General features: G+C 40.1%; 1 protein-coding gene across 8 annotated transcripts in view; it reads right to left on the bottom strand.

Annotated features, from left to right (window-relative positions):
- Positions 1-26,955, bottom strand: part of ubr4 (ubiquitin protein ligase E3 component n-recognin 4) — a 64,533-nt gene that overhangs the window by 35,772 nt on the left and 1,806 nt on the right. For 5 of the 8 annotated variants that reach the window (XM_061736537.1, XM_061736541.1, XM_061736538.1 and 2 more), the window contains exons 2-23: positions 22,273-22,370; positions 22,073-22,176; positions 20,985-21,114; positions 18,910-19,055; positions 17,447-17,546; positions 16,922-17,063; positions 16,651-16,775; positions 16,286-16,410; positions 15,321-15,380; positions 14,972-15,162; positions 14,528-14,627; positions 12,788-12,925; positions 12,404-12,521; positions 11,326-11,367; positions 3,653-3,840; positions 3,354-3,510; positions 3,167-3,252; positions 2,897-3,066; positions 2,532-2,811; positions 2,198-2,330; positions 1,970-2,049; positions 1,611-1,739 (exon numbers count right to left, since the gene is read on the bottom strand). In XM_061736537.1, the coding sequence (XP_061592521.1) occupies positions 1,611-1,739; positions 1,970-2,049; positions 2,198-2,330; positions 2,532-2,811; positions 2,897-3,066; positions 3,167-3,252; positions 3,354-3,510; positions 3,653-3,840; positions 11,326-11,367; positions 12,404-12,521; positions 12,788-12,925; positions 14,528-14,627; positions 14,972-15,162; positions 15,321-15,380; positions 16,286-16,410; positions 16,651-16,775; positions 16,922-17,063; positions 17,447-17,546; positions 18,910-19,055; positions 20,985-21,114; positions 22,073-22,176; positions 22,273-22,370 (2,842 nt within the window). The remainder of the gene's footprint in view (positions 1-1,610; positions 1,740-1,969; positions 2,050-2,197; positions 2,331-2,531; positions 2,812-2,896; positions 3,067-3,166; positions 3,253-3,353; positions 3,511-3,652; positions 3,841-11,325; positions 11,368-12,403; positions 12,522-12,787; positions 12,926-14,527; positions 14,628-14,971; positions 15,163-15,320; positions 15,381-16,285; positions 16,411-16,650; positions 16,776-16,921; positions 17,064-17,446; positions 17,547-18,909; positions 19,056-20,984; positions 21,115-22,072; positions 22,177-22,272; positions 22,371-26,955) is intronic. The other 3 variants (XM_061736543.1, XM_061736545.1, XM_061736546.1) reach the window with 1 other exon arrangement.

The following is a 26,955-nucleotide window of genomic DNA, read 5'->3' as shown; positions in this document are numbered from 1 at the left end:
AACACACCACATACCACACACCACGTAAGTCAATGACTTACAAAAAAATCAGAGAGTGTTGGTGCCAAGATCAGTTTTAATTAAAGGGTTTAACTGGACAACTTTAAGCTATTTAAAAACCACCTTGAGTTTTATAGGGCATTTTTAAACAAGGATTTATGTTGTAATGAATTAAGGCTCCTGTGGAACCAGGCGTCACATCACGGACATCACAACCAGCCTCCATGTCAAGTATGAGACTGTAAGGATCACAATCATCCAGTGGATAAAAACAAAGGACTGTTGCGGCAGATGGGGAAACAATAGCTGCTTTAACATTGGCGGATACGCCGTGTTTAACACTCAAATCTAGCATGTCCCATGTCCTTTTTACATTAACTGGGACCGGTTTGCGTGTCAAGCTGGCCACGCCAATAATTTGAAGGTAACCAGAAGGTACACTTAATCGCGGGTCAACAGAACTGTTATGTAAACAGAACTGACATGGGGGGGCGGGTCATGGGTGGGACTTGTTAATAACAAGACGAGGAGGTCCGCCAGCTCCTCACCCTTATAGCATCGGACAACCTAAATTGGCTTAAAAAACCTTAGTCTGCAACCAACTACTAAAATGACAGTCCACAGCTTTGAAAGATACAAAACTTGGCTCATTAACAAACTGAAGAGCCTTAAGCCTGGGATATACTTGCAGTTCAGACCGTTTACGCATCATGGTCGCCATGCGTATCCTGCGTTCATTTCAAAAAGACAGTTCTCGCTCTGGCCGCGAGTGGTGCTGGTCCCAGTCTGATACCAGCTGGTCACAAGTGACGACGCGGAGGTCGCTGGCACCATTTCCTCGCAACCAGAGATCGCAACCAAATGCAATGTTATAATCTCCTACATCCTCCAATGGTGTCATGTAAATTTGTTTTTTGTTCTAATCTGCTACCCCCGCTACTACTAAATATTTTATCACTTTTCCAACTGTTGCTCTGCTTACTGCCCCCTATCGGTCACCGCCGGTACGACGCGCTCTCCTCGCGTACTACGCGAGCAATGTTGTGGTTGGTGGTGCACTCGAATGGACGCAAACGCATCACAAACAGCAAGTATATCCCAGGCTTTAGAAAGAAGTTCTATACAGTCAACAAACAACAGCAGAATAGCAGAGGGAGACTGCTGGTCATACTTGTGGAGCTCGATTTGGAAAAAGTTAATACGCAAATCCCGTTGTTATTCAGCATGGATCCACCAACCGCTCCATCTCTTGCTAGTCTTCTGATGTTGGTGAAGCCAGTGAGGCCAACCAAACAAACAGCGGGCCATCATGTTAGATAGTACCACTCGATAATGCCACCCGACTCATCTTCCCTCTCCTCAGCTCGGCTTTAGGCGTCAAGGGGGCAATAACACGCCTTGCATTTACATAGCCCAGCACATCCAGGGATAATAACCGGCTCTAATCTTAAAACACCAAATGAGGCATCTACACCGCTTGGAAAACAAAGGAGGGTGGGTAACCTTAAGGCATGGACCTTCACAAATTCATGAAAACATGCAGGAGGACCAACCTCACGGATTTGTTACCTCGTTTTAACAACTCAGTGGTTCATATGGTATGTACTCACCAAAGACGTAATAGGCTTGTTTTCTTGTCTTCTTGCTGTGTCAAACTGAGAGCCTGCTGCCAGGAGTGAGATCAGCCATGCATACAGATCATCATATTTAACTGCTCCGCTGAACAGCTTTGGAAAAACCTGCCAAGATGATGAACAAGCAAATACATTTAAAAAAAGAGAGAAAATAAGAAGGAAAAACATGAATAATAAAGAAGCATGGCAAAATAAACATAGCATAAAGCAAACAGGATACTTGTATTAAATGTATAGATAGAAAGAAAGATACATACATGTATTTCACATTGACATTGATGTAACAAAATCATTGCAAATTAAATTAAACAATAATAGAGTGGTCAAACTCTCACCTTGCTGTCTAGTCTACTGATATCATCTTCGGATGCTTCAGGTGACAGCACACAGTAGAATTTGGGCTGCACATTTGAATCTTAAAAAAACAACATATAAAAGAGATTCATAATTTTTCCTTCACTAAGAACAAACAAAAAAACAATTTTCACACATAGTTAAGAGCACTGAATTTATACTGGAAATTCATGTGTAGGGAAATAAAAAAAATTCTTTGAGTACTTTACCTGGCGAGCAATGTTTACTCCAGTTTTCCTCCACCTCTTTAAATCCATAGTAAAGCGGGAGGCCGCTGCCTTTGCTTCCTTCCTGAACCGAACTTGGCCCAGTGGTTGGTGGGGTGAGAAGATTGTACTGCACCTGTCATACATTTTCAAGATTGAGAGTATTTTAATTCTCAGTTATAGTTGCAAATACACTAACCTCTAACCTAGCAATTCACAAAAATCTGAAATAAAAACCAGGGAAATCTGCTAGAAAATCCTAATGTGAAACAGAGACAACTCAACTTAACCATGACATCCACTAAAATGATTCAACAATTTCAATGTAAGCACCTACCTGTTCAAAGAGGTACACGGGGGCTTTGGAGTAGTGCCGCAGCAAGTAGTCAAAGATCAGCAACAAGCGAGCCAGGTTGAGGGGTACGGATTTCAGCTGGGAGTCTCTGCTTTGTGCCACTTCAGTAATGGCCTGAGTGACCATGGTGAGGACTGATCGGCCTCCACGTTCTGACAGATTGTGGAAAAGGAGCAATAAAAGCTGAAGGTGTTCGACATTAAGGTCATCTTCTCCCTGAATAGAACCCTGGATTGTGTGTTGTTTCAAGGTTCCTATAAATCTGAGGATAAAACAGGCAAGATATAAGTAGGGGTTTCACAACCTACAATGCATTACATGTTTAGAAACAAGCTTGACAGCCATACCTTTCCCACACTTTCATACACTCAGGTACATCTGGCTCCCCCTGGAGACTAGCTTTGTGCTGCCAAATAAGAAGAAGTCTGGAGAGGACCGATAGCGATTGAGGGTGAATGTACAAAGGCCATGGACCCTCTGAAAAGGGAGCAACCCCTAACTGCTGTAGAAGAGTGTTCTGCAAATGACAAACATTTTTTTAAAGACATTAGCATTTGGATTGTTTATTATAGAATTTACTGATTAATTTTGTCGAAAGATTAAAAAAAAAACGCCACCTGCAAGGCTGGGGATGGAAGATCTGAGGTTACCAGGGTGTGGTTGAAGTGGTACAGAGCCAAGGAAAACACTTCATCTGAGGATCCTGAGAGACAAAAAAAATATGATATGCTCACATGTTCTGTGAATCACCTAAAGGAAATTGGTACACTATCGTTCAAACTTTTTTACTCTATTAAAGCAAACCTTTGACATCTTTGTCCACATCTTTAATAATGCTGGCTAATGTAGCCATGTGTTGCTCCGTCAGAGATACACTCAGATAGTTGCGAATGAAGTTGTTCCGGGACTTCAGCATTGAAGTGGTGATGAAGTTCAGTATGCAAGAAGCCAAGCTGAGGAACTGCAAGAACAAGCAATTGTAAGTTGATGGATCATTGTGTGACCGGACCTTTAGAAGTTGCTAGTTATATGATGACATATTTGACACATACTGAGTAAAACCATGTATGCATTTTTAATATGTTCACACAAACATTATTTACCAGTTCTGGATCCTTACGCCCCGCTAGAATGTTTCCATTCTCACTTGGATTCTGTTTGCTGGGACTCTTGAGTCTCGGAGAGGTCTCTAGGGGTGGGGGTGGTGGAGGCGGTGGTGGAGCGACTTTATCTTTGGTGGGCGAAATTGTTTCTTCAAACCACAGCCCTAAGATGGGTTCACTGTCATCATCTGCAAATAAATAGGAGGATTTAGATGGATTTCATAGAGTGGAGGTGAGAAATTTGTGATTGTGCAGTCTTTGTGGTTTCATCAACAGGGAGAACATACAAAGCGTCACACTGGTGCAGGACACTAACAGCACGGTGCAGGAAGAGGACAAAAGCTAAGGACTGCAGTCTATAACCAACACATACTTCTGTACTTCTTGTGAACAGCCAAAATCTTTACACAACATTTTCTCAAATGAGTTGCTCTATTTTTGTCACTGATGTTTAGATGAAGCTCATTTAAAAACAAGATTTTGTTTTACAAATAAAAAGCATGAAGAGAAATGCCAATACAAACAAAGTCGATGGTACTGTACGTTTGTCACCATAGTACATATTCTCAGTTCTTTCTCAAAATAATCAAATACTGTTATGTGCACAACGTTACATGGCACCATGTATTGGAAAAGTAATTCCCTTCAAAATTCTGATTAATCTAGCTTCTTCCAAATATGTTGGACTTAATTTTATGTACTGCCATGGTGAAAATGAGTTAATTAAAACTGAGCCTTTTCAAAAATATGTGTTCCTGCATGCAACATTGAATTCATAGTTGTCTCTATGTGCATATTTCTTTACATGCTTTAGTGATACAGGCAACAATTAGACAATACTTGGCTCATTCACACTTGATACCACATAGATCGTATTCTACAAATAATCTGAATTCTGAAGTCCTCATTCCTGCTGCATTACTGTACAGCCGAAATTCTACAGTATTACAGAAATTAGATTTTTTAACATGTATCAGCAGATGTTGCCATGCTTCTCAGTCGGAAAAGGGTGGAGTCCCCTCTCAGGGTTGGGAATCCGCCCCAAGTGGAGGAGTTCAAGTATCTCAAGGTTTTGTTTACGAGTGAGGGAAGAATGGAGAGGGAGATCGTTAGGGGGGGATCTGCCCGGCGTCCGCAGTGATGCAGACTCTGTATCGGTCTGTCATTGTAAAGAAGGAGTCGTCTACGTTCCTACCCTCGCCTATGGTCAGGAGCTGTGGATAGTGGCTGAAAGAACAAGATCGCTGATAGAAGTGGCAGAAATGAGCTTCCTCCGCAGGGCGTCCAGGCTCTCCCTTAGAAATACGGTGAGAAGCTCGGTTATCCGGGAGGGGCTCAGAGTAGAGCCGCTGCTCCTCCGCACTGAGAGGAGCCAGACAAGGTGGCTTGGGCATCTGGTTAGGATGCCTCCTGGAGACCTCTCTGGTGAGGTTTTCCTGGCATGTTCCACTGGGAGGGAAGACCCAAGACACTCTTGAGGAACTAGGACCATTTGATACCGTTTGACTCGCCTCAACTCTACTCAGCTTCAGTCACTTCCATTACCGTTCAGTTCCATCTCAATGCGTGAGGGGCCTTCAAGGCAAGGCAGCTCAAAACGTGTTGCCCCACGGGCCCCTTCTGGATGAGGTTGTTGGCCTTGAGGCACAGAAACATGTGCACCTCCCCATTGCACCACAGAGTGAATTTGCTTGTAATTTTTCACCGTCCCAAAAGGTTTAGCTGTAAACTGAATACTGCAGTGTGGGTTTTAAATATGGTGGGTGGGAAGGACTGGCTCTCAAGTATGGAGCTAGAACAGTCTCATAATTGACAAATGCACAGGACAAGTTTTACAAATGCACAGACCGATGTGCAAATACACACACCGTTTCACACATGCACAGAACAATTCACACGTGCGTAGGACAAAATATACAAATGTATTTTTGATGCACACACAAATATAACCTGATTTACAGGTTACGTTTTTTTGTCTGTGAGCTGCACTGGATTTGCGTCTGACTTTTGAGACTCCCCTGACGTGACTCGATCCACAAATAGGTTTTTTTTTTTAACACGGAAGGATCTGCAACCAATCAGATTAAAGGGGCGGATACACCTGCTGTTTGAACTGCGTTCGCTTAGAAAAGTGATTAATATTTCGAGTTGGTGGAGTAAAGACAAATAAACAGCAACAGGAGATAAAAGATAAATAAACAGGATGGAGAGGAGATCACTGTTCTGATTTTTTTGTGATCTAAAGAAAACAGCGCGATCTGAGATGGTTTGTCGGGCTGTTCAACCAGAGCCGTCGGGAGACTGCACTCCAAGTCCTGCCGATGCAGCAACTGATGATGAAAAACAGCAGAGATATCTATGTATTTGCTCCGTTTGGTTTGACTACGTGTTACATGGGATTGTCCCGCTGATTCAGAACCAGACAGACGCAGCAGAGAGCTGCAGCGCTGCCTGATGGGGACGAGCAGCAGCGGCCAGGTGGAGCAGCACGCATATGTCAGGAGATTAATTTACCGAAATATCTGGAGTAAAGTCGGTATCAGTCGACTGATAACCGAAGAAAATCTGTATCGAGCTCAGATGTTTGATGATCGGTGGACTAAACCCCAAACAGTATCATCACGGCTGCATTTTCCCATGAGCCTGACTCTGTACCGGGAATGTGTTGATCTGCCACCACTGTTTTGACATATTTGTCTCTGTGTGGTGGCGATGCCACATCATAAATGTGAGGATAACAGCTGCTTGTTTCTGACCTCCATGTCTGGTCACTGTGGTCACTGGTGTCTGACCGGGACCAGCGCCACTCGCGGCCAGAGCCAGAACGCGACTGCAGCAATATTCACCCCCGTCATTTGACGCCTCAACAGGCTCGTTCTCCTGAAAGACACCTGTAGTTCAAATACATAAATATCTCCGCTGTTTCCCATCATCAGTTGCTGCATCGGCAGGACTTGGAGTGCAGTCTCCTGACGGCTCTGGTTGAACGGCCCGACAAACCATCTCCGATCGCGCTGTTTTCTTTACCAAGATCACAAGAAAATCAGAACAGATCTCCACTCCATCCTGTTTATTTATCTTTTATCTCCTGTTGCTGTTTATTTATCTTTACTCCACCAACTCGAAATATTAATCACTTTTCTAAACGAACGGCGCTAACGCAGTTCAAACAGCAGGTGTATCCGCCCCTTTAATCTGATTGGTTTGGAGTAAATCGTGTTTTATCCACTGCTCTGCGTCCCCCACGTGGGGTGCGCTCTTATGATTGGCTGGAACAAATGAAGACATCTGATTGGTTGCAGATCATTCCATGTTAAAAAAAACCTATTTGTGGATCCAGTCACATCAGGGGAGTCTCAAAAGGCACACACAAAGCCAGCGCAGCTCACAGACAAAAAAACGTTTGTAAATCAGGTTATATTTGTGTGTGCATCAAAAATACATTTGTATATCTTGTCCTACGCACATGTGAATTTTTCTGTGCACGTGTGAAACGGTGTGTGTATTTGCAAATCTGTATGTGCATTTGTAAAACTTGTCTGTTCTAGCTCCATACTCAAGACTCAGAGACGTTGGTCTCTGGCCAATCGGTGGCCGGTGATGTTGTATTTTCATCCAGACTCAGCTCGGTTAGAACCCCAGCAGAGTAGGTGCAGAAGAAGGAGGTGCTAACTGGTACTACCCTCTAATGGAAAAGTCGAGCGGAGCCGTGCAGAAAATCTACTAGTTGAAATGACCTATACGTCTCTTGGCTGGCCTGGGAACACTTTGGGATCCCTCCAGATGAGTTGGACGAAGTGGCCAGGGAGAAGAAAGTCTGGGCTAGGGGGAGGAAAATGGATGGATGGGTGGAATCAGCTACAACAAATTATTTAATTATACCTGGATACGTTTGTTTGAATTGAAGGACCTTCAAATAGTTTTCAATAATGGATGAAATTCAAGCCTAAAAGCAACTCCAGATTTGACTCACTGCCACATATTTGTATATGATTATAAGTAACCTTGCCTGTACTGAATCAACATGCCAAATTTAAGCCAAATGACTATACCCATCTTTGTAAAGTGTAATGGAAATTTATTGAGGCCTGTGAAAAAAGCACTTCAATACAAAATCTGATTTATTTACCTTTTTCTCTGTGCACGCATCCAATTAATCAATAATTAAAAACCATCAAGTATCAAAAGATTTCTTCCTATAGCTCAACATCCCACTTTTTCAAGGGTAAAATAATGGCCAACATCCACATTCGTCTGGTCTCATTAACAAATAAAACCAATTAGCATCCACAAGAGTGTTTCTACTCTGTACTGAAAAAGCAAATCATCCAAATTTCACCATAATCATAATGTATCTCACAGCCACCAATGCTCACTGAGCGGGCGGGATGAATCTCACACACACACACGCACACACGCATAGCACACGCACACACAATCTGCTGGTAAAAGTCATGATTATAGGCTTGGCAAATCAGGGAAAAATTTGCGATAACCCAGGAGAGCAAGTGACGCTTAGTGCAAGTACGTCATCAATTAAGCCTTTTCAATCCCCGTGACACTCGCATTCAAGCAATTACAAACTGAAACTGGATGAATCAAACATTTCCGGTTTGCATGTGCTGATCTTGCCGAAGTAGAATAGGTGCCATAGGTAACCTTAACAAAATTTTCAGTATAAAATGTAAACAAACTAATGCGGATATGATCAAATTGTACCTTGTCTGAAAAGATTGCACTGCCTCAGAAGTGTAAATGCACCTAAGGCCATTTAGAGCCCGCCCGTACTTAAATTGTATTGTCATCACCAAATTGGAGGGGAAGTTATATAAAAAAAGTAAATAAATTTAACAACATCTGGATTCCCAGTTTGTATAAAGTTATATAAATAAGCTGCTTATTTGTTGTTGCTGTTGTTCTGTCAAACTGACTCGGGGGGGGGGGACACGACGACTATCTGTCTGCCCAGTCTGGTATCAAAAGTTATGCTCGGAAGTTGCTTTAGTGCATGCATCAAGTGATAAAGAATAAAAACAACTATAAGGATATTGAGCACATTTAAAAGACAATTACTTTTTAAATTTATACTCAAATTGACTGGTATTACTGTGGCAACTGAGCTGCGTTATCACTTAGCAGCAGCAGATCCTTTAAAAAAAAAAAAAAAAAAAAAAAGAAATCGATGCACCAACACCCGAGTTTCCATTACCCCTAGATTTACGCAACACTTGCAATGAAACAGCTCTAATTTAAAATCTTTTTTTTTAAGTAAACCCTTTTAAAAAGGTGGTTTTTCAGGCGATGTGATAATCCAGTTTATGGCAAATGTGTAGTGGAAACGCTTTTTGCGCATTTTCATGGCTCCAACAGCACTGGATGTCATGTAGCTGGTCAACCTAAAGTAACCAAAATCTAGTTTCCAACTATTTTTGGCCTCATTAATACATTGTATTTGTGCTATAACATTACTTTATCATGCATTAGATAAGGGATTTGCCTCTGAATAATAATTTAAATGATCATTCATTTCATCATCTGGCTATTTTCTCAGCAATCACAATTATTTGTCAAAAACTAGAGATGTTTTTGTCCATCTACAAAGTTACGGTTTTCTTTTTTGTTGTTTTGAAGAAAACTCTTGCCGAACAAGATGAGTTACAAGAATGATGCTTATTTGGAAAACACAGTTCAATGGAAACACCAACTTCCTGCAGTGATACCTTTATCGCAAATTCAGAGTTTCCATTTTCTTTGCAAAAAAGTGTAATGGAAACACGACTACTGTGCAGATTTTCCACACAATGCACAGCAGCAGCAAATATTTGCAAATAAATCAAGCTAAATAATAGCAAAAAATTGGAGCGCAAATAAAAAGTGAGTAAATAATTTGGTAGTTCAGCTAGCAAAAAGAGGTTTTAAAACATGTATTTCAGTTAATTCTACCACCTATATCAAATGGGTCTGCCCTGACTGCTCTTCCGTTTAAAATTTGTAGCCAGATTTGGTGCAACTAAAATTGGTCCCAATTTTGTCTATCATCCAAGTCACAACAAACAAGCCATTCACACCTATCAGTGTGGGAATTACCTAACTTTAGTGAGATAATTTCAAGTAAAAAACCAAGACACCCTTTGTTTTGAAAGATCACATCAAGTTAATATTCACATTTGCATGCAACATACAAAAATCAAAGTTTTCAGGTGACAGCAAGACATAGCATTGCAGCTTTAAGCCCTTTAAGCGTAATGTGAGTTCATTTATGCAAGAATGACACCAACAGTTTGAAGTGGGTCCTACATTATTTTTACATTTAAAAAGGTGAAGTCACCAGGTATTTCTTCAGTGCTTATTGAAAGGCATTAAAACTTAAAATTAAATTGAGATGAGGCTAACAGAATGGGTAAATAAAATAATGTAACCACAAAATCTGTATCAGTACTTTTTGAAACATCAAGTACAAAGAAGATGTATGCATGATGTCATTTGCATAGAGATTGGAGCAAAGTAGTGAGTACTCTTTTTAATAAATAATGTTTAATATATTTACTTTTCACATCTGATATAAAATGAGACAATACCACTTGTATTTATTTCGTTTGACGCTGGATTTGACAACCTATTTCTTTTTTAGCACTATCCCAAATAACTAAATATTAATATGACCAAGATGAAGCATGCGCAGATGGTGTCCATGGTTATGACCGCTACAACTGCTGGCGCTGGATCAGTATGCAGTACAGACTAGGGCTGGCCAAATGCCATTACTGTATATAGGGTCTAAGCTTCGGCAGAAGATTACAACAATTTTGTTTGTTTTGTTCTTTTTCTGTGAAGAACAAACAAAACAAACATAGTTGCCAAACAACTATAAGGGAAGGCCGCATTTTCAGGACCAAGTGAGTGCGGACCAGGAGGATTTTGTGGACCGCACACGCCACAGACATGCACGGGACCAAACACGTTACTGTGTGAGACAAACTGAACGTGCAATAGAACTGCGTAAGATAGTAAGTAACTTGTATGACAGTGACATTTTTTTTTTCTAACACTAAATGCAATGGGGGAGTTTCTAATTTTCCAATTCATCACGACTCCATGTAAAGAACCCAACACAACTGATGCCTCTGGCACGTTGTCATTCCCTCGAAAAGTGAAATGAGCTCACTGCAGCCAACTTTCACAAGCATCAGTGAGTGAGAACGTTGCCTTTTGCAGCTGGCAAAATGAATAGATAAAATAAATACAATCAATCTGGATACATAAACTAAAAAGCAGCAAATGTTTTGGGGTCCAGCCCTAGTACATACTGCACACATGTTGGATGGATGAATGAATGGACAAACGGACAAACTGATGGTCAGGTTTTTTTGTGGTTTTTTGTTTGTTCAATAGTAAAAAAAAAAAATAATGAGCACCCACACATCAACAAATCGGCATCATCCTTTGAAACAAAAAGGAGCCACAGATGAACCTTTCAGCAAAAAAGAATTATAATTTTGTTTACAGAAAGAAATTTTACTTTTATTAAGCTGTTCATCTCTGGCTTAATCATTTTCTATGCTTTTAGGTTCATAGCTGAGAGCCTAAACTGAGTGACATACATCAACAAAAATGAATCTTGGACAGTGATCTGGACACCAAGTCTTTGACCTGAGGGACAGAAAACTGCTGACCTGAGACACAAGCTGCATTTGTCTTCTCCTGTCTTCTCTCTGCTGAAATAGTAAACACTGTCAACTACACTGTCATTTTGTGATGACGGGACAAAATTAATAAATGCATCAACATATGTGTGTATACACGCACACACACACACCGAACACACACACACACACACACACACATACATATTGCTGTCATTACCTTACCAACTAATGTTCACTAATGATTCACTGATACACAGCTTTGCCCTAAGACCTGACAAACAATTACAACTTTTCACTACTGCACTCAGGGACCAATCTGAGGTATTCTATGTAAACACTACAAAAAGCTTATTGATTACTATGGTCAGTGTATTCATTCTATAATACAAATATTCCCACTACTTGGGGACACACTAAATTACTGAATTTATAACAGTAATGCTGTCAGTTCTGGAGGTAGTACTGAAAAGCGCAGAACTACAGTAGTCAACATTTGAAGAGGATCAAAACATTTCATCAATGTTTTCTTAAGACAATAACCAATATTGTTAAAAGTTTGGAACATAACATGTGTTTTTGATCCACTTCAGCTGTTGACTACTGACCAGTTTAGAACAGGTTCTTGACACCCTTCACTTCTTTCGGTGTTATTGGAATGTAAGCAACAGTAATTGAAAATATCAATAAATGACACGGAGTCACACCAACACAAGTATAATCTAACTTCATGAGAATCACTGCATTATACAAAGTCTTGGGCAATTTCATTTTGTTTTGTTCTAAACATAAACTCCTATATAGACACATATTCTGGCAAGAAGGATAAGGGCTCTTTCTAAAACCATGGTTTTCAACCATTTCAGCACCTTTTTTTGGAATAGAAAAAACCTGCGCCACACCCCCATCCAAAAATGCGTGGTTTGTCACTACTACCGTTTGCAGGCAACATTATTGTGTTAAATGAATAAGGTCATTAGGGCACCATATACTACTTTATGCACAATCACTCAACAGTGGTAAATTATTGGCAGTCATTTTTAATGACACATTAAGTGAAACTGAATAATTCCCCATGGCACAGCTTGAATCAAGAAATATAAAGTACCTTGGCTGCTGTCCTCCTCTGTACTACTGAAATCATCCTCATAGTAGGTGTTTGAATCAGTTGAAGCACTGGCGTCACTGCTCACTGATCCCTTCCTTTGGCGCTGAAGAACACAAGCCTGATGGAAGGAAAGGTAAGAAACAGCCTCTAATTACACTATTAAAATATATAAACCCACTTCTCTATTCAAATATACACCCAATCTGTAAGAAACATTGTTCGTAATGTTTGTCTTCAACATATTTAAAAAAAAAAGGAGCTTGCTTTAAATGCACACAGAGCAGAAACTCTTGTCAATCCCATTTTGTTTTTGTTTGTTGATATATCACACTACACCACATCATGAAAAAAAGGTAAAAATGATGATTGTAATTATTTACACACCTTTTTGTAGGAAGTGGAAAGAAGAGTGAATAGCAGATTGGTCAGGGGCACTGAGTCGATTAGTCTTTGCACCCTTTGAATGGAAGTGCTCTGTGCCATGATGTTGAGCTCAGCTGGTGGTCCATCACTTGCCCAACCCTGCAGTTAGGTGGAGGGATTAAAATTATTAGTTTTTCCAAGGCTATCTTAAGATGTGTTTACATTAAATGTTGTAACTTAATATCTTGTACAATGAAACACATCAAAATGGGAATTCATAAAAGCACACCTAACAGGTTTGAAAACATATGCTTTTGGTTCTTTACCGTGAACTATGTGATGTGATCTACCAAGAATATTCTGAAGTCATGTGTAGTTTTTGTGACCTCAAAACACAGGGTCATTATGGCACTTAATAAAATCAATTCAAAGACAGTTTGTCTCTTCAAACATTCAACCCAGTTATGAGATGAAAGGAGTTTCCTCTATTACCACCAAATTCAATAGATCTGGGGCCTCATTTATAAAGCTTGCGTGCGCACAAAACAGGGCTTGAAAGATGCGCACGCCACCTTCTACGCAAAGGTTGGGATTTTAAAAAAAACAACTAATCTTTACGCAAACTTTGATCCTAGCGTACTAACATTTTGAAGATATGGGGAACTGGCGACGCAGACAGTGAGGTGGTGAAATGAAGCCAGATTCATGTCATACTTTTAATGTCATCACATATCAGACTTGTAATATAATAGCGCTGATCGTGTCCCTCTGTGTTTGAAGCACAGCGTCAGTCAGTCGGCCACTTCCAGCTGCGTCATGCGCTTAGATCGCCCTGGTGCTGCCGGTGCTGCAGCCGCGGCGCAGGACACACCGTGCCGGTGTTGTGCCAAAAAGTGATTGCCTGCCAGAATCTGATTTCTCCCCTGAAAATGCGTCTTTTTACCTGCCAAAAATTGATTGAAGGCCAAATACAGTTAATGAAAAGTTGTTTCTGCCTAAATATGACTTGATCTCATTCTTGAGCTTCATAATCTGAAAGATCTGAAAGATCTGCCGTGGCACTCACAGCGTTTACAGCAGCAACGACGTACTGCCACTCACTCACTTTATTTTGATTAGTGATGCCACTACTGTGACCACCAAACAATGTGGTTTTCCTGGCCTCCACCTCATCCACAACATCTCGATCTCAGTCTCCATGAAATTTAGTGGCACGGTTGCCTGGCCCGACACGTCTCATTCATCCTGACGCACAGCAGAAACAGGCTGCAGGCAGGTGCTGCGCATGCTGAGGCAGGCTCATTTATATGCAAATACAGTCATCAAGTAGTTTGCATTGCACATTCATGGTAGAAAGTGGGCGTGTAGAGGGCGGGATATGAGGCAAATTCACGTGCGCAACCTTCCAGCTGGACTGTGATTTATAAAGAGAACATGTGTGCGTGCAAGTGTGCGTGCACACGGTTTTATAAATCAGGATTTTTTTGTGCGCACGCCATTTTCGGCTTTTGAGCGCACGTACACTTTTAGTATGAATCCTACGCACTCTTTTATAAATGAGGCCCCTGCAGTTCTACAGTTCTGTAATGTTATTTATCCAGAAAGAAATTTAAGTAATAAAAATGTATGATTGAAAAACTATTAAAAAAAGAACGACTTTTTTCTTTTTTTGATGTATTTTGATCAAAAGTTTTTGCTAATGACAACATTGCTGTTTGTTAGTAATGTTATCTGCTACGCTTTGTTTGTTGCTTTTCTTACCCGATGCAGAGCCTCCACCTGCAGGTCCTGGAAAAGTGAAGTCAATAGTTTGATGGCATGATTGGCCAGAATGACGGACAAGACTCCAAATCCTTGGTGCCTTTGAGAAAAACATAAAATAAGACAACTGATGAATAAATCACAATTCACTGATGTCTTTTTTTAATGATACCTGATAAGCAATGTCAGAAATAGGCTATGGCTTTTTTTTTAAATGTGCTGAGCCCCAAGTAGTCTAATGTCAAACACAGACCCCTCCTGTGACTTATATGAGATATATATATATATATATATATCTCATATATATATATATATATCTCTCTATATATATATATATATATATATATATATATATACACACACATTATACATATATAAATAAACGTAGCCCCCCTTGAAAGTAAACAATAAATCAACATTTTTATATATAAAATTCCAAATTACCCTTTGCCAGGACCGAGTTTGGGCGATCCTGCACCATCCTTGGTGCGGGAAGCAATATCCCGAACACGCAAGGCAGCAAGTGGATCCTTCTCTTTGCCTTTATCTGCCAGTGCAGTCGGGCTCAGGTTCAGTATTAGGTACAGGCTGTTTAAGAGGCACCAGGCTCCGAGCAGCTGGAAGTTCTGATAATGCTAAAATGACCAGAGTTAAAGGAAAAACAAATGCATTTACATTCTAGTCTTTTAGTTTAATACCACTTATGAAAGAAAACTGACCAGGAAAATCAGTACACACTCTGTTTGTTTTTTCTTTCAACTATTTCATTATTTCATCCAAACCAGGTACTCACCTCTCCACCAGCTCTCCGAGAGTTGCTGATTGCTTGTCCAATCATTTCATAGATCTCCAGCTGTTTGAGAGACACATTCTTACTCATTATTTTTAGGAACTGTATGTCTGTAGGGTACACATGATAAAAACTAATTTGATTATAAAATCATTAAGACAATCTGATACCACAAACTAGTGTATCCAGATGCAGTAAACCTTTTCAGGAAAGGGGAAAAAGGGGATTTTTATTCTATTATTTTTATTGCTGTTTAATTTTAGTCTAAAAGGCATGCATGTCAAGTGAAGAAAGTACACCCCTCCCACAAGCTTTCATAGTTATGCAACATCCATTTGGAACATGGTGTTGTACAATATGATGGAAAAAGTGGCTTCAAAAGTACTCTTCAGAAAACCTATGGGGGATGTCACAGGTGGTTTGTCCAGTTGTTCTTATACAGTCTACGGTTCGGACATATAAATCTGAATTACGCAGTATCAGATGTGGCATAGTAGGGCTGGAAGAAAGCGTAGGCCAGTGTCAGTCGCTGGAACGATGGGGTTGGGTTAAATCTGCATGGCCCGAGAAATTGAGTACAGGGGAAGGGAGCTAGGCATCTTAGATTCTGAAATTAGCAAGATTAACTTGTATCTTAGGAGAGATGTGAGTGAGCAAACAAACATTTTTAGCAAATCTCAGTGATTTGAAGCACTGTTGTAAAGACGAGCAAGGCAAAGTTCATCCAGTGATTTGAGAGACAAATGATTACTTCAAGTTACTGTTACACTAAACCGTTTTTAACTATTGATCATGGAGTTTACTTAAATTTTTCTACACATTTCATTTTGACTTTGTTTCTTTTAAACAAATTACAGTGTAACTGATGTTTTGTTTACTTCATTTTAAGGCCTAGACTTTTTCTTGTGTCCCAATATGCAAACCCTTATAACTCAAAGTAAATTTGTGTTTCCCCTCATGATACTCACACATTTCTGAACAATTGTGGCAGCATCATTTTCATAGTCCTCTTCTTTGGTCCCAGTGGAAGCAGAGCGCAGCTGCAAGCCACTGCCTACCTGTAAAATGGCCATGCAAGTGGCCACGCTCACACCTAAACAGGTAAAAAAAAAAAAAAAAAAAGATGTTTTCCTTGATCAATTAGATTTTAGATAACATGGAGGAAATGTTTATAACACTGTCGTATTTAGTTATTTGCTGAATAAGTTAAGTAAAATTAGGTGCTGTTAAAGTTATAACATCTCAGATGACAACATTTCAATATGATTTACTGACTGTAATTCAAACTTACTGCTTATGTAATTTATTTTACCCTCAAAGATTCAGCACATACCAGCATAGAGACAGCTCAAAGCAAGAACAGTCATGTCCAGTAGTCTCCCTGGTGTCAAAGGTTCCAGAACAGGTAAAGAAAGTGTGTCCAGAGCCATGGTGACGTCTATCACCAATGAGTGAAATCTAAGCAAGAATTTCAAATATGCAATGCAAGATTTAAAAGAGTTACTTCATTTATTACAAATACAGGAAATGTTCTACATTAAGAGTTAAAAATTAATAAAATTTAAAAAAATCATGCAGTACGACTTGGAATGAAAAATAGATACCCATTGCGGACAGCAGTGGCATCAGCCACTGTGGCAGGCATGATGAAGAAAGAGTTGGCAGACACAGCATCCTGAAAACGGTTGATGTAACGTAAGAAGTAGGGCAGGTTGAGGCAAACTCGTAGCAACTTCTCTGATCCGCCTACAGAGAAAAATGATAAAGAAAGTATTGTAAATTACCATAACTATAAACAGGATGAATGGCATTCAAAATATTTTGAGTGTAACTTTTCAATGACTGCTTTATAAGCTGCAAAATAACATTACACGGTAACCCGTGATTCACTTTAAAATTAGTATTTTAAGTTATATATTCTATTGCAATACAAGGAATGTGACTCAAGGAATTCACAATTTTACAGCATTTGTCAATTTTTGTGCCTGTTTTTACTTTTCCATTTGTGTGTTGTTTTTTTTAAGGCAATCTGCAAAATAAATGAACTGTTTATGTATTTTAGCACTTACAGCTAGGACAAACCAAGTAGTCCCAGTTCCGAACTCTCTTGCAAAGCAAACTCTACTCACCAAGTTCTTGTAAGCTTGACACATTCTGAGAGACGAAGGCATTTTTCATTTTGGCCTGAATAGCTTGATCTGTGGCTTGGTCATCACTATCACTCTCAGCCTACAATGTGGGAGAATTTAAAAATTATTATTATTTAAAAACAAAGCAATTGTATTAGAGTGCAGTTAACAAGTATTTTTAGAGATATTTAAGGGTGCTTTCACACCTGTCCCGTTTGGAGCAGTTGTTCCGGAACAGGGAGCGTTTCCCCCTAAAGATCGGATCATTTGGTGTATCTGAACACAGCAATCGCGCTCGGAAGCGGCACAAAACAAGCGAGCCGAGATCACCTAGGAGAGGTGGTCTCGGCCCGATTCCATTCAAGACCTGAAGCGGTTAATTTTTTTTTTTTTTATTTGTAGTGAGAACATAATCGACACAGCAACCGACACAACCGATTCATGTGTATGTGCGACCGCGGCGCAAGGAGAAGAGTCGGCGCAGCCTCCACCACCTTCTCTCTCTGCCGAGATGTCACAGCACGGTGAAATTTTTTTTTTTTTATACATCCTTTTTTATTTTTTCCCATTATATCACCCAGTGCTCCTACCTAAGTGACAATCCTGGGCATCGCCATCCTCTACCAACCCCGGGAGGGCCCTGCACTGAGCTCAGGTCTCCTCCTTAACCTGAGGAGTGAGCAGGCCGCATATTTTCACCAGACAGGGTGGGGCTTCTCCGGCCGGACGGCCCCATCTGGCGCCCCGGTTGGCCAGAGTGGGCATGTATGGTGTATGGACTGTTGCATGCTTTTGTGAGGGTAGCTCACATTGCTACCCAAGGGAACACGGGGAGAACATGCAAACTCCAAACAGAAAGGCCCTTTTGCCAACCCCACCCAGGGTGTGGGCGCTGAAGTCATGGGGGAATTTAACACGCACTTCAGCGCCCACAGCGTCCCCGGCGGGAATCGAAACCAGGACCTTCTTGCTGTGAGACGGCTGCACTACCAGCTGCGCCACCGTGCCCCCCACGGCACGGTAAAATTTTTAAAAAAAATTCGATTTGGGCAGGGTTTGCGCGGCGCAAACGCCGCGGTAGGCGGCCTCTCGCCCGCAGAGCGGTCCGCTCTTGCGCTGGGAGCACATAAATGAATGGGAAAGCCGGCGGCAGTCTGCGCTTCGCGCCCTCTCCGTGAAAGGGGCTTGTTGTTTATCCCGGGGGGCGGAAGAGGAAACTCCTTCCGCGTTCATTTCTGACCAATCAGAGAACAGTTGGTTCGCGCATGGCATTTGTTAGACGCTTGCCTTGTGAACACAAACCCCACAAACGAGAAACAAAACAACTATCGATTTAGCCCCTGAATCAGAACAAAACAAACGGGCCACAGGTGTGAAAGCACCCTTATTTTCTGCAAAAAAGATTTGACTTAGGAAAGATAAGACTCCAATGATGATGCTGCAATTGTGTTTGTAACACTTGCCTGCATGTGGGCTGCTGATGGAGAGGCCAAGATGGTGGTGAGGTCAGGATTAAAAACTGAAGTCAGTTGATTGAAGAAGTTCATTTGTACTTCTTTTTGTCGAAGCTCTGGATTCACAGTACTGGGCAAGTCCTTCTGATCTTCCACTATAAAATATGAAAAAAAAAAAAAAAAAAAAGGACAGATAATCCCTTATTATACTTCAAAACTTTGACAACATCCTGCTTTGCACAAAGATATGAGATCCCCATCAATTTTCACTTCCAGTATAGTATAACTAATCATATCAAGCAATATAGGAAACCATTAAAAACTTAATGTGCTAAGTCTTCATCTGCTCCAAGAGTCACAGTGACATACAGTATATCTCAAAAGTGAGTACACCCTTTAGATTTTTGCAAATATTCTGTCATATCCTTTCAGGGGATAACATTATCCTACTGAAACTTTGATATAACTTAAAGTAGTCATTGTGCTGCTTGAATAACAGTATAGATTTATTGTCCTTTGAAAATTATTCAGTATACAGCTGTTAATGTCTAAACAGCTGGCAACAAAAGTGAGTACACCCCATAGTGAACATGTCCTAATTGTGCCCAATGATCTTATTTTCCCGCCCTGGTGTCATGTGACTCGTTAGTGTTAAAAGGATGCAGGTGTAAATGATTAACAGGGCTGTTAAATTTGGTGTTTTGGGCACAATTCTCTCTGAATGCTGGACAACATGGCACCCCATGGCAAGGAACTCTCTGAGCGGCTGAGAAAAAGGATTATTGCGCTTCCCAAAGATGGCCTTGGCTACAAGAAGATTGCCAACACCATGAAAATAAGTTGCAGCACAGTGGCTAAGATCATACAGCGGTTTTCCAGGACAGGTTCCACTCGGAACAGGCCTCGCCATGGTCGACCAAAGAAGTTGAGTCCACGTGCTCAGCGTCATATCCAGAGGTTGGTTACCAAAAATAGACGTGCGAGTGCTTCCAGCATTGCTGCAGAGGTTGCAGAAGTGGGATGTCAGCCTGTCAGTGCCCAGACCATACCCCGCACACTGCATCAAATCGGTTTGTATGGCCATCGCCCCAGACAGAAGCCTCTTCTGAAACCGATGCATAAGAAAGCCCGCAAACAGTTTGCTGAAGACAATGAAACCAAGAATATGAGTTACTGGAACCATGTCCTGTGGTCTGATGAGACCAAAATAAACCTGTTTGGGTCAGATGGTGTCCGGCGTGTGTGGCGGTACCCTGGTGAGGAGTACCAAGACAAATGTGTTTTGCCTACAGTAAAGCATGGTGGTGGCAGCATCATGGTCTGGGGCTGCATGAGTGCTGCCGGCACTGGGGAGCTGCATTTCATTGAGGGACACATGAATTCCAATATAAACTGTGACATCCTGCAGCAGAGCAGGATCCCCTCTCTTCAGGAACTGGGCCGTAGGGCAGTTTTCCAACATGATAATGACCCTAAACACACCTCCAAGATGACAACGGCCTTGCTGAAGAAGCTGAAGGTTAAGGTGATGGACTGGCCAAGTTTGTCTCCAGACCTAAACCCAATTGAGCACCTGTGGGGCATCCTCAAGAGGAAGGTGGAGGAGTGCAAGGTGTCCAACATCCGTGCGCTCCATGATGTCGTCATGGAGGAGTGGAAGAAGATTCCAGAAGCAACCTGTGCAGCTCTGGTGAATCCCATGCCCAGGAGGGTTAAAGCAGTGCTAGATAGCAATGGTGGTCACACAAAATATTGACACTTTGGGCACAATTTAGACATGTTCACTATGGGGTGTACTCACTTTTGTTGCCAGCTGTTTAGACATTAACAGCTGTGTACTGAATGATTTTCAATGGACAATAAATCTATACTGTTATTCAAGCAGCACAATGACTACTTTAAGTTATTTCAACGTTTCATTAAGATATTGTTATCCCCTGAAAGGATATGACAGAATATTTGCAAAAATCACTTTTGAGATATACTGTATATCTAAAACATATACGTTATACCTTTATCCTACCAGGGATGCAATATCAAAGTGAGTGAAGTATACTTTTGTGTGTCTTTCTAATTACACTTACCGTCTGAAAGCGTTTTGATGGTTTGAGGCAACTTGGCAGACTTCATCATAGCAGTGAAAGTAATGATCTCTGTACGATCTAGTCTGCTGCAGCCTGTGCAAAGTCCTTTTATAAGAAGAATGAGGTGTTTCTGTAGAGAAGAGGGGGAAAAATAATATTGCTCAACATAAGCAATCAACAATCCCTGTTTAAACAAAAAAGCGCAGCTGAAAACCTATGTTAATGGTCAATTGATAAGGATGGGAGTTAAAATATGCCAAACTCCATATTAGGGCTGCAATGATTCCTCGAGTAACTTGATTACAAAAAATAATCGAGAAATTTCCTCTGCCTTCGAAGCCTCGTTCAATTAAAAAATAAATTTAAGCTCACGTTTCACCGATTCTTGTTAGTGTGACACAACGTACTTGCACGTATGCATCCCCTATCAAGTGGAAGAAGACGATGCTTTTCTTAACGTGTGTGAACAGACCGAAAAAACTGTGACAGCAACAATGAGCAAACGCAATAAAGCAAAAGTAATAAAACGAAGAGACGGAAGATGTCGAAGGTGCGGGATCATTTTAAACTAAAAATGAAGGCCCTGGTCCACATTGTGTGAGACTCTTTTGTTCCAAGTCTCGGTCCACAGCCAAGCATTTCTGTTTAAACATTGCACAATTTAAAAAGCAGTTTTTATTTTATTTATATTAAAATTTTATGTCTCAGGAAATGTTAAGTTCGAAGTAATTTTATTTATTTTTTAATTGGAAAATTTTAACAGTTTACTAGTTTGCATAATATTTAAATAAATGGCACATTTTTTCAAAAAAGGCAACCAATTGTTAAGTGATCTGTCTTGTTTTCTATTGTATATTTATAATTGGGGTTTAGTAACGCAAAAGTAAGTTTTATCCGACTAATGGATGGAATATTCGATAGAATAATTGATTACCAAAATATTCGATAGCTGCAGCCCTACTCCATATGCCTAAATAAAGCGGCTAACTGAATAAAGCGGCTGACGAAATAAATCATCAAAAACATCCCATTAAATACAGATACACAAATTGCAGACATTGAGAACCTGTGTAATTTGTTTTCCTCACCTGGGACACTGCGCATGCTTCATCTGGGTTCTCCAGCCGCAGCAGTGAGAATTCAATCAATATTTTGCATGCTGCGGCAACAGACAACAACTGATTTCTCGGTACTAGAAAAAGAACAAAACTCATTTATTAGTAGGGAGAAACACAATTCCAGGTTTAAATGTTTTGTTGTTTTTTTTCAAAGAGAAAAAGATGCATACTTTGTCCGCATACTGTTGTGATGTAATGTGCAGAAAGAGCCACAAATGATGAGTAGAAAGGCTCATACTGTTTGTCGTGGTGAAGGATGTCGGATTCACTGCAAATGAAAAGTAGATTATGTCACACAGTGTCAAATGTAAATTGTCATAAAATTGACAGCATTTTTTCCACTCTTAAAATAGTGACAGTAGATGCATTTCAGTCTGCTCTGGTATCTCTGCCACTTCCTGAACTTCCAGTGGGTACTGGTTGAGGGAACTGTATTCACCAGACAGGACAACCTTGTTTCCTCAAGTGATATTTTGAAGAAACACGAACTAATGTAAATTGAACAAATAAAGGAATTACACCCGAACACAAAATGAGCCAAGATGAAAAAGAGAATACAAGCATAGCTGAAACAATATTCATTTACGATTCCAGTAGTACATTTTTTCCCCCTATTCTTTTTAGAACTGGAACATGAGTGCAGCAATTACTATTGTGATTTAGAGTTGTTTCATACCGAATACTGCATTTTGGCAAAAAAAAAAAATCAGTACTTATTGATAAGAGTATGTGATTTAAAAACTGCCACCTTACTCTCTCCCACACACCAACACGCAGAGCTTACTAGTGCTACAGAACTGTTGATATCTGCAACTGCAGTGTTTCAGGCCAAAAAAAAAAGAATGTATTTTAAATACAACACCATATTCCCACATAGCGTATTAGTATTGGAGCATCCATAGAGTAGTTAACTTTCTATAAACAGACTCAAATGAAACCTATATAGAAATGCAAATAACAGACTCATCCGTTAATGAACTTGAACTGTAACCACAAACAGCATTTAAAATCATCAGTGCTGATATAGGACTTGGAAATGCCTATTTAAAAATCAATTTCCTGGGAAAAGTTATCAACCAAAGTAAAAAAGCATTATTTTGACATAAAGGTTCTGATAGATGCATATATGTTCCCAATCAACTACCTCCACGAGACACCCTGTATGCGTGTTGTTTGTTTGTTTTTTTAAATGGGGTTTGTGGTGTGAGCGCAGGTAACATAGTAACATGTTTAATTTACAAATGGGTGGGTGCAGGATTTCAAAATGTTCGAGTCTACAAACTAGAACAAAGGTATGTGGAGGCCAAATTGTCTAAAATGCATTTAGACCAGTTTTTTGTCGTAAAGTCTTAAACAGTTTGACAACAAAAATAATGATGAATATTAAGAAAGAATTATAGCAAAAAAATGAATTATACATCAGTGCAAACAACTGTTTTTCAGTTCTATAAATCACATCATTATTATGTAAAAAGGTCTTCAAGTTAACATGATAAATTGTGGTAACGCCTCCCACTGTGCCTGTGGCTCTAAGGTTATGCTTCCTGCTTGCAACAGAGCGGTGGGGCGTATGTCATGAGGCAGTCACACCTGAATTAACTTCTGTTGAGTTATTTAACATAGCCAACTCCATTTTCTCTCCTTTGTTCTCCCCACCCAGCAATTGTTCTTGTTTTTTTAGATTATAATTAAATTGACAATTACTTTTGTGGACCCTCTCGTTTTTGTCTTAACTTTAAAGTGGTAAAAAAAGGGGGGGGTTGTGCACTCTTGCACTTTTTTTCTTGGTGGCATGTTGGTACAGCCTCAGTTATATGACCTATTTACTACTTCTGCATATGATGTTTTTGTGCCTTGTTTATGGAATTGTAAGGGATTCACACAGGTATTTGTTTTTGGTTTGGAGGTGGAGCTTGCTGAGCTTTTTCTCTCTTTTTTTGTTGAAAGGCTGGTGCTGAATGAATATTAGCTCTTTTTGGGGTTTCTGTTCCCTTGTCAGATTTAGGCTGTTTCTGTCGTAGCGTGATGACAAAATAAAACTGTAGAAAAATCAAACCTTCAAGCTTAAGCTCATAACTTGAGTTTTGGTTTCATTTCATGTTCATGGGGTGTTTACATACATTGTAACGAACCAGCTCTGCAAGGTTTACGCAACTAAAAAGGAAGAACCCTTTTTCATAACATTTCTACTAAGGATCCATAAGATACAAAGATAATGATATAAAGTTATTGAAAGGTACATTACAGGTATGGAACAAATGTAATGCTAAAACGATAAGTTAAATCAGCAGCAGGACACCTGTTTGCTGAATGGGCATTTCTTTGGAAAATGAAACTAAGACACTGCAGGAAGCTTTTTACTTGAGGGCTCAGGAGACTCTGCTTCATCAGGAGTGACAACCAAGCTGCAATTTTGAAATTTCTGAATTTATAATCATGGTGATCCCTGTAAGCATATCTGCTATATGGAACAAATGTAATGCTAAAACTATAAGTTAAAATCAGCAGCAGGACACCTGTTTGCTGAATGGGCATTTCTTTGGAAAATGAAACTTAAACACTGCAGGAAGCTTTTTACTTGAGGGCTCAGGAGAATCGGCTCATCAGGAGTGACAACCAAGTTGCAATTTAGACATTACTGACTTTATAATCATGGCAATCCCTGCAAACACATCTGTTAAACTAAAACCCTTAACAATAAACAAACAAAACGTTCAAAGCGATCCACAATCACCACGGAAAAACCCGCCGTCACCCCCCCCCCCCTCACCATCCTCAACAGCACTGTCTCCACCACAGACTCCTTCAGGTTCCTGGGATCCACAATCTCTCGGGACCTGAAGTGGATCACCCACATTAACTATGTCCGGAAGAAAGCTCAGCAGAGGTTCCTGCGTCAGCTCAGGAAGTTTAACCTGCCACAGGATCTGCTGACCACCTTCTACACTACCATCATACAGTCTGTTCTCTGCACGTCCATCACTGTCTGGTTCGGATCAGCTACCAATCTAGACAGGCACAGACTGCAATGGACAATTAGGTCTGCGGAGAGGATAACTGGGACTAAACTCCCATGTATCCAGGACCTGTACAGGACCAGGAAACGGGCAGGTAACATCTCTGCAGACCCCGCACACCCAGGACACAGTCTGCTTGAACTCCTCCCCTGTGGACGGCGCTACAGACCACTGTACGCTAAAACCTCCAGACACAAGGACAGTTTCTTCCCCCAAGCTGTTGCTCTGACGAACTCTCATCATTCATAGAGTCTCAGAGTAATCAACCACTTATTATACTACTACTACTACTACTACTACTACTACTACTACTACTACTGTCATTTAGCAGAAGATTTTATCCAAAGCGACTTACATCTGAGACAAACACACCATGGAGCAATTAGGTTTAAGGGCCTTGCTCAGGAGCCCAACGTGTGTTTTTAAACTACTGTACATGTGCTCGTGTTTTTAAATTATTACTGAAGTTGTTGTTTTTCCTACATGTTACTGTAGTCACCACTACTGCACTTTATTTGCTAAAACAGTTTGCACTCTCATCTTAATGTTTATTTTGTGATTGCTGTTATTTGTGTGTTATTTGTTGATGTGTGCTGCTGCCTTCCTTGGCCAGGTCACCCTTGTAAAAGAGGTCTTGATCTCAATGGGTCTTTTATCTGGTTAAATAAAAGGTGAAATAAAATGTGGTTCATCTTGGTTGCCATTCGGGGGCTTGAACCCCAAAGAGTTCATCAGAGCAACAGCTTGATTGTGGTTATTATTTTAACCTGTGTCCTCCAGACCCAAGCCCACCTCTCCACACTGGAACACCTCCACCACTCCCGTTGCCAGAAAAAGGCCCAAAATATAATAAAAGACACTTCACACCCCGGAAACTCGCCGTTTGAACTGCTGCCATCTGGGAAACGATACAGACTCATGAAAACGAGGACTAACAGACTCAAACACAGCTTTTATCCAACAGCAATAACCACCCTTAACAAAAACAGAAGCTAATATGCAGTAACGATAACAAAAATGATTGTATGCTGATGAAGGTTCTTGTGGGGTCCGTGTGTTGATGTGGAAGGGTGAATGTGTCTAGAGATATATATATTTATTTTATTTGTTTATATTTTAAATTACATTTTATTGGATTATTTTCAGTTATTTTATTTTTTTTATATATGATGCGCTGACTGGAGAGCACTTTTAATTTCGTTGTACATAAGTTATAATGACAATAAAGAACTATCTCAGAATCAGCTTTATTGGCCAGGTTCGAACATTGTCCAACAAGGAATTTGACTCCGGTAATTTCGCTCTTTCGCAGTAAAATAAACAAATGTGGTATTTTTGACATATGTACAGATGTACAGAATGTACAGAATAAACATCTAGGTGCAGCAGTTTGAGGTATGGAAGAAGAAAAAAGGACAGCTGTGAATAGAATAAAATAAAATAACCTATTTACAATTTTACCATTTTCATTTCATTTCATTTCATTTTATTCTTTAATTCAAAAAACAAAACAATCAATACAAACACAAATACAAATGTTCCTAACTTATGAATGAAAAGGGAGCAGAAAGAAGAAGAATCTTATCTGATCTGCCCCTTTCACAAATAACATAAATAAAAAATAATAATTAAAAAAAAAACAACTAAGTGAATAAAAACAACTAAAATAAAATAAAATTAAAATAACATTTAAATAAAATTACCACCACCTACGGGTATGTCAATCAAACTCAACATTTTTCGTTATATTTCCTTAACATACAGGCTTTAATTGTTCTTTTGAATGTAATGTTTGATTTGGATTCTTTGTTTTCTTTATTTTACAATTTACTACTA

This window comes from Cololabis saira, chromosome 12 (genome assembly GCF_033807715.1).
Source record: "Cololabis saira isolate AMF1-May2022 chromosome 12, fColSai1.1, whole genome shotgun sequence".
Classification (NCBI taxonomy): Eukaryota; Metazoa; Chordata; class Actinopteri; order Beloniformes; family Belonidae; genus Cololabis; species Cololabis saira.
This window is presented reverse-complemented; position numbering and strand designations above follow the sequence as displayed.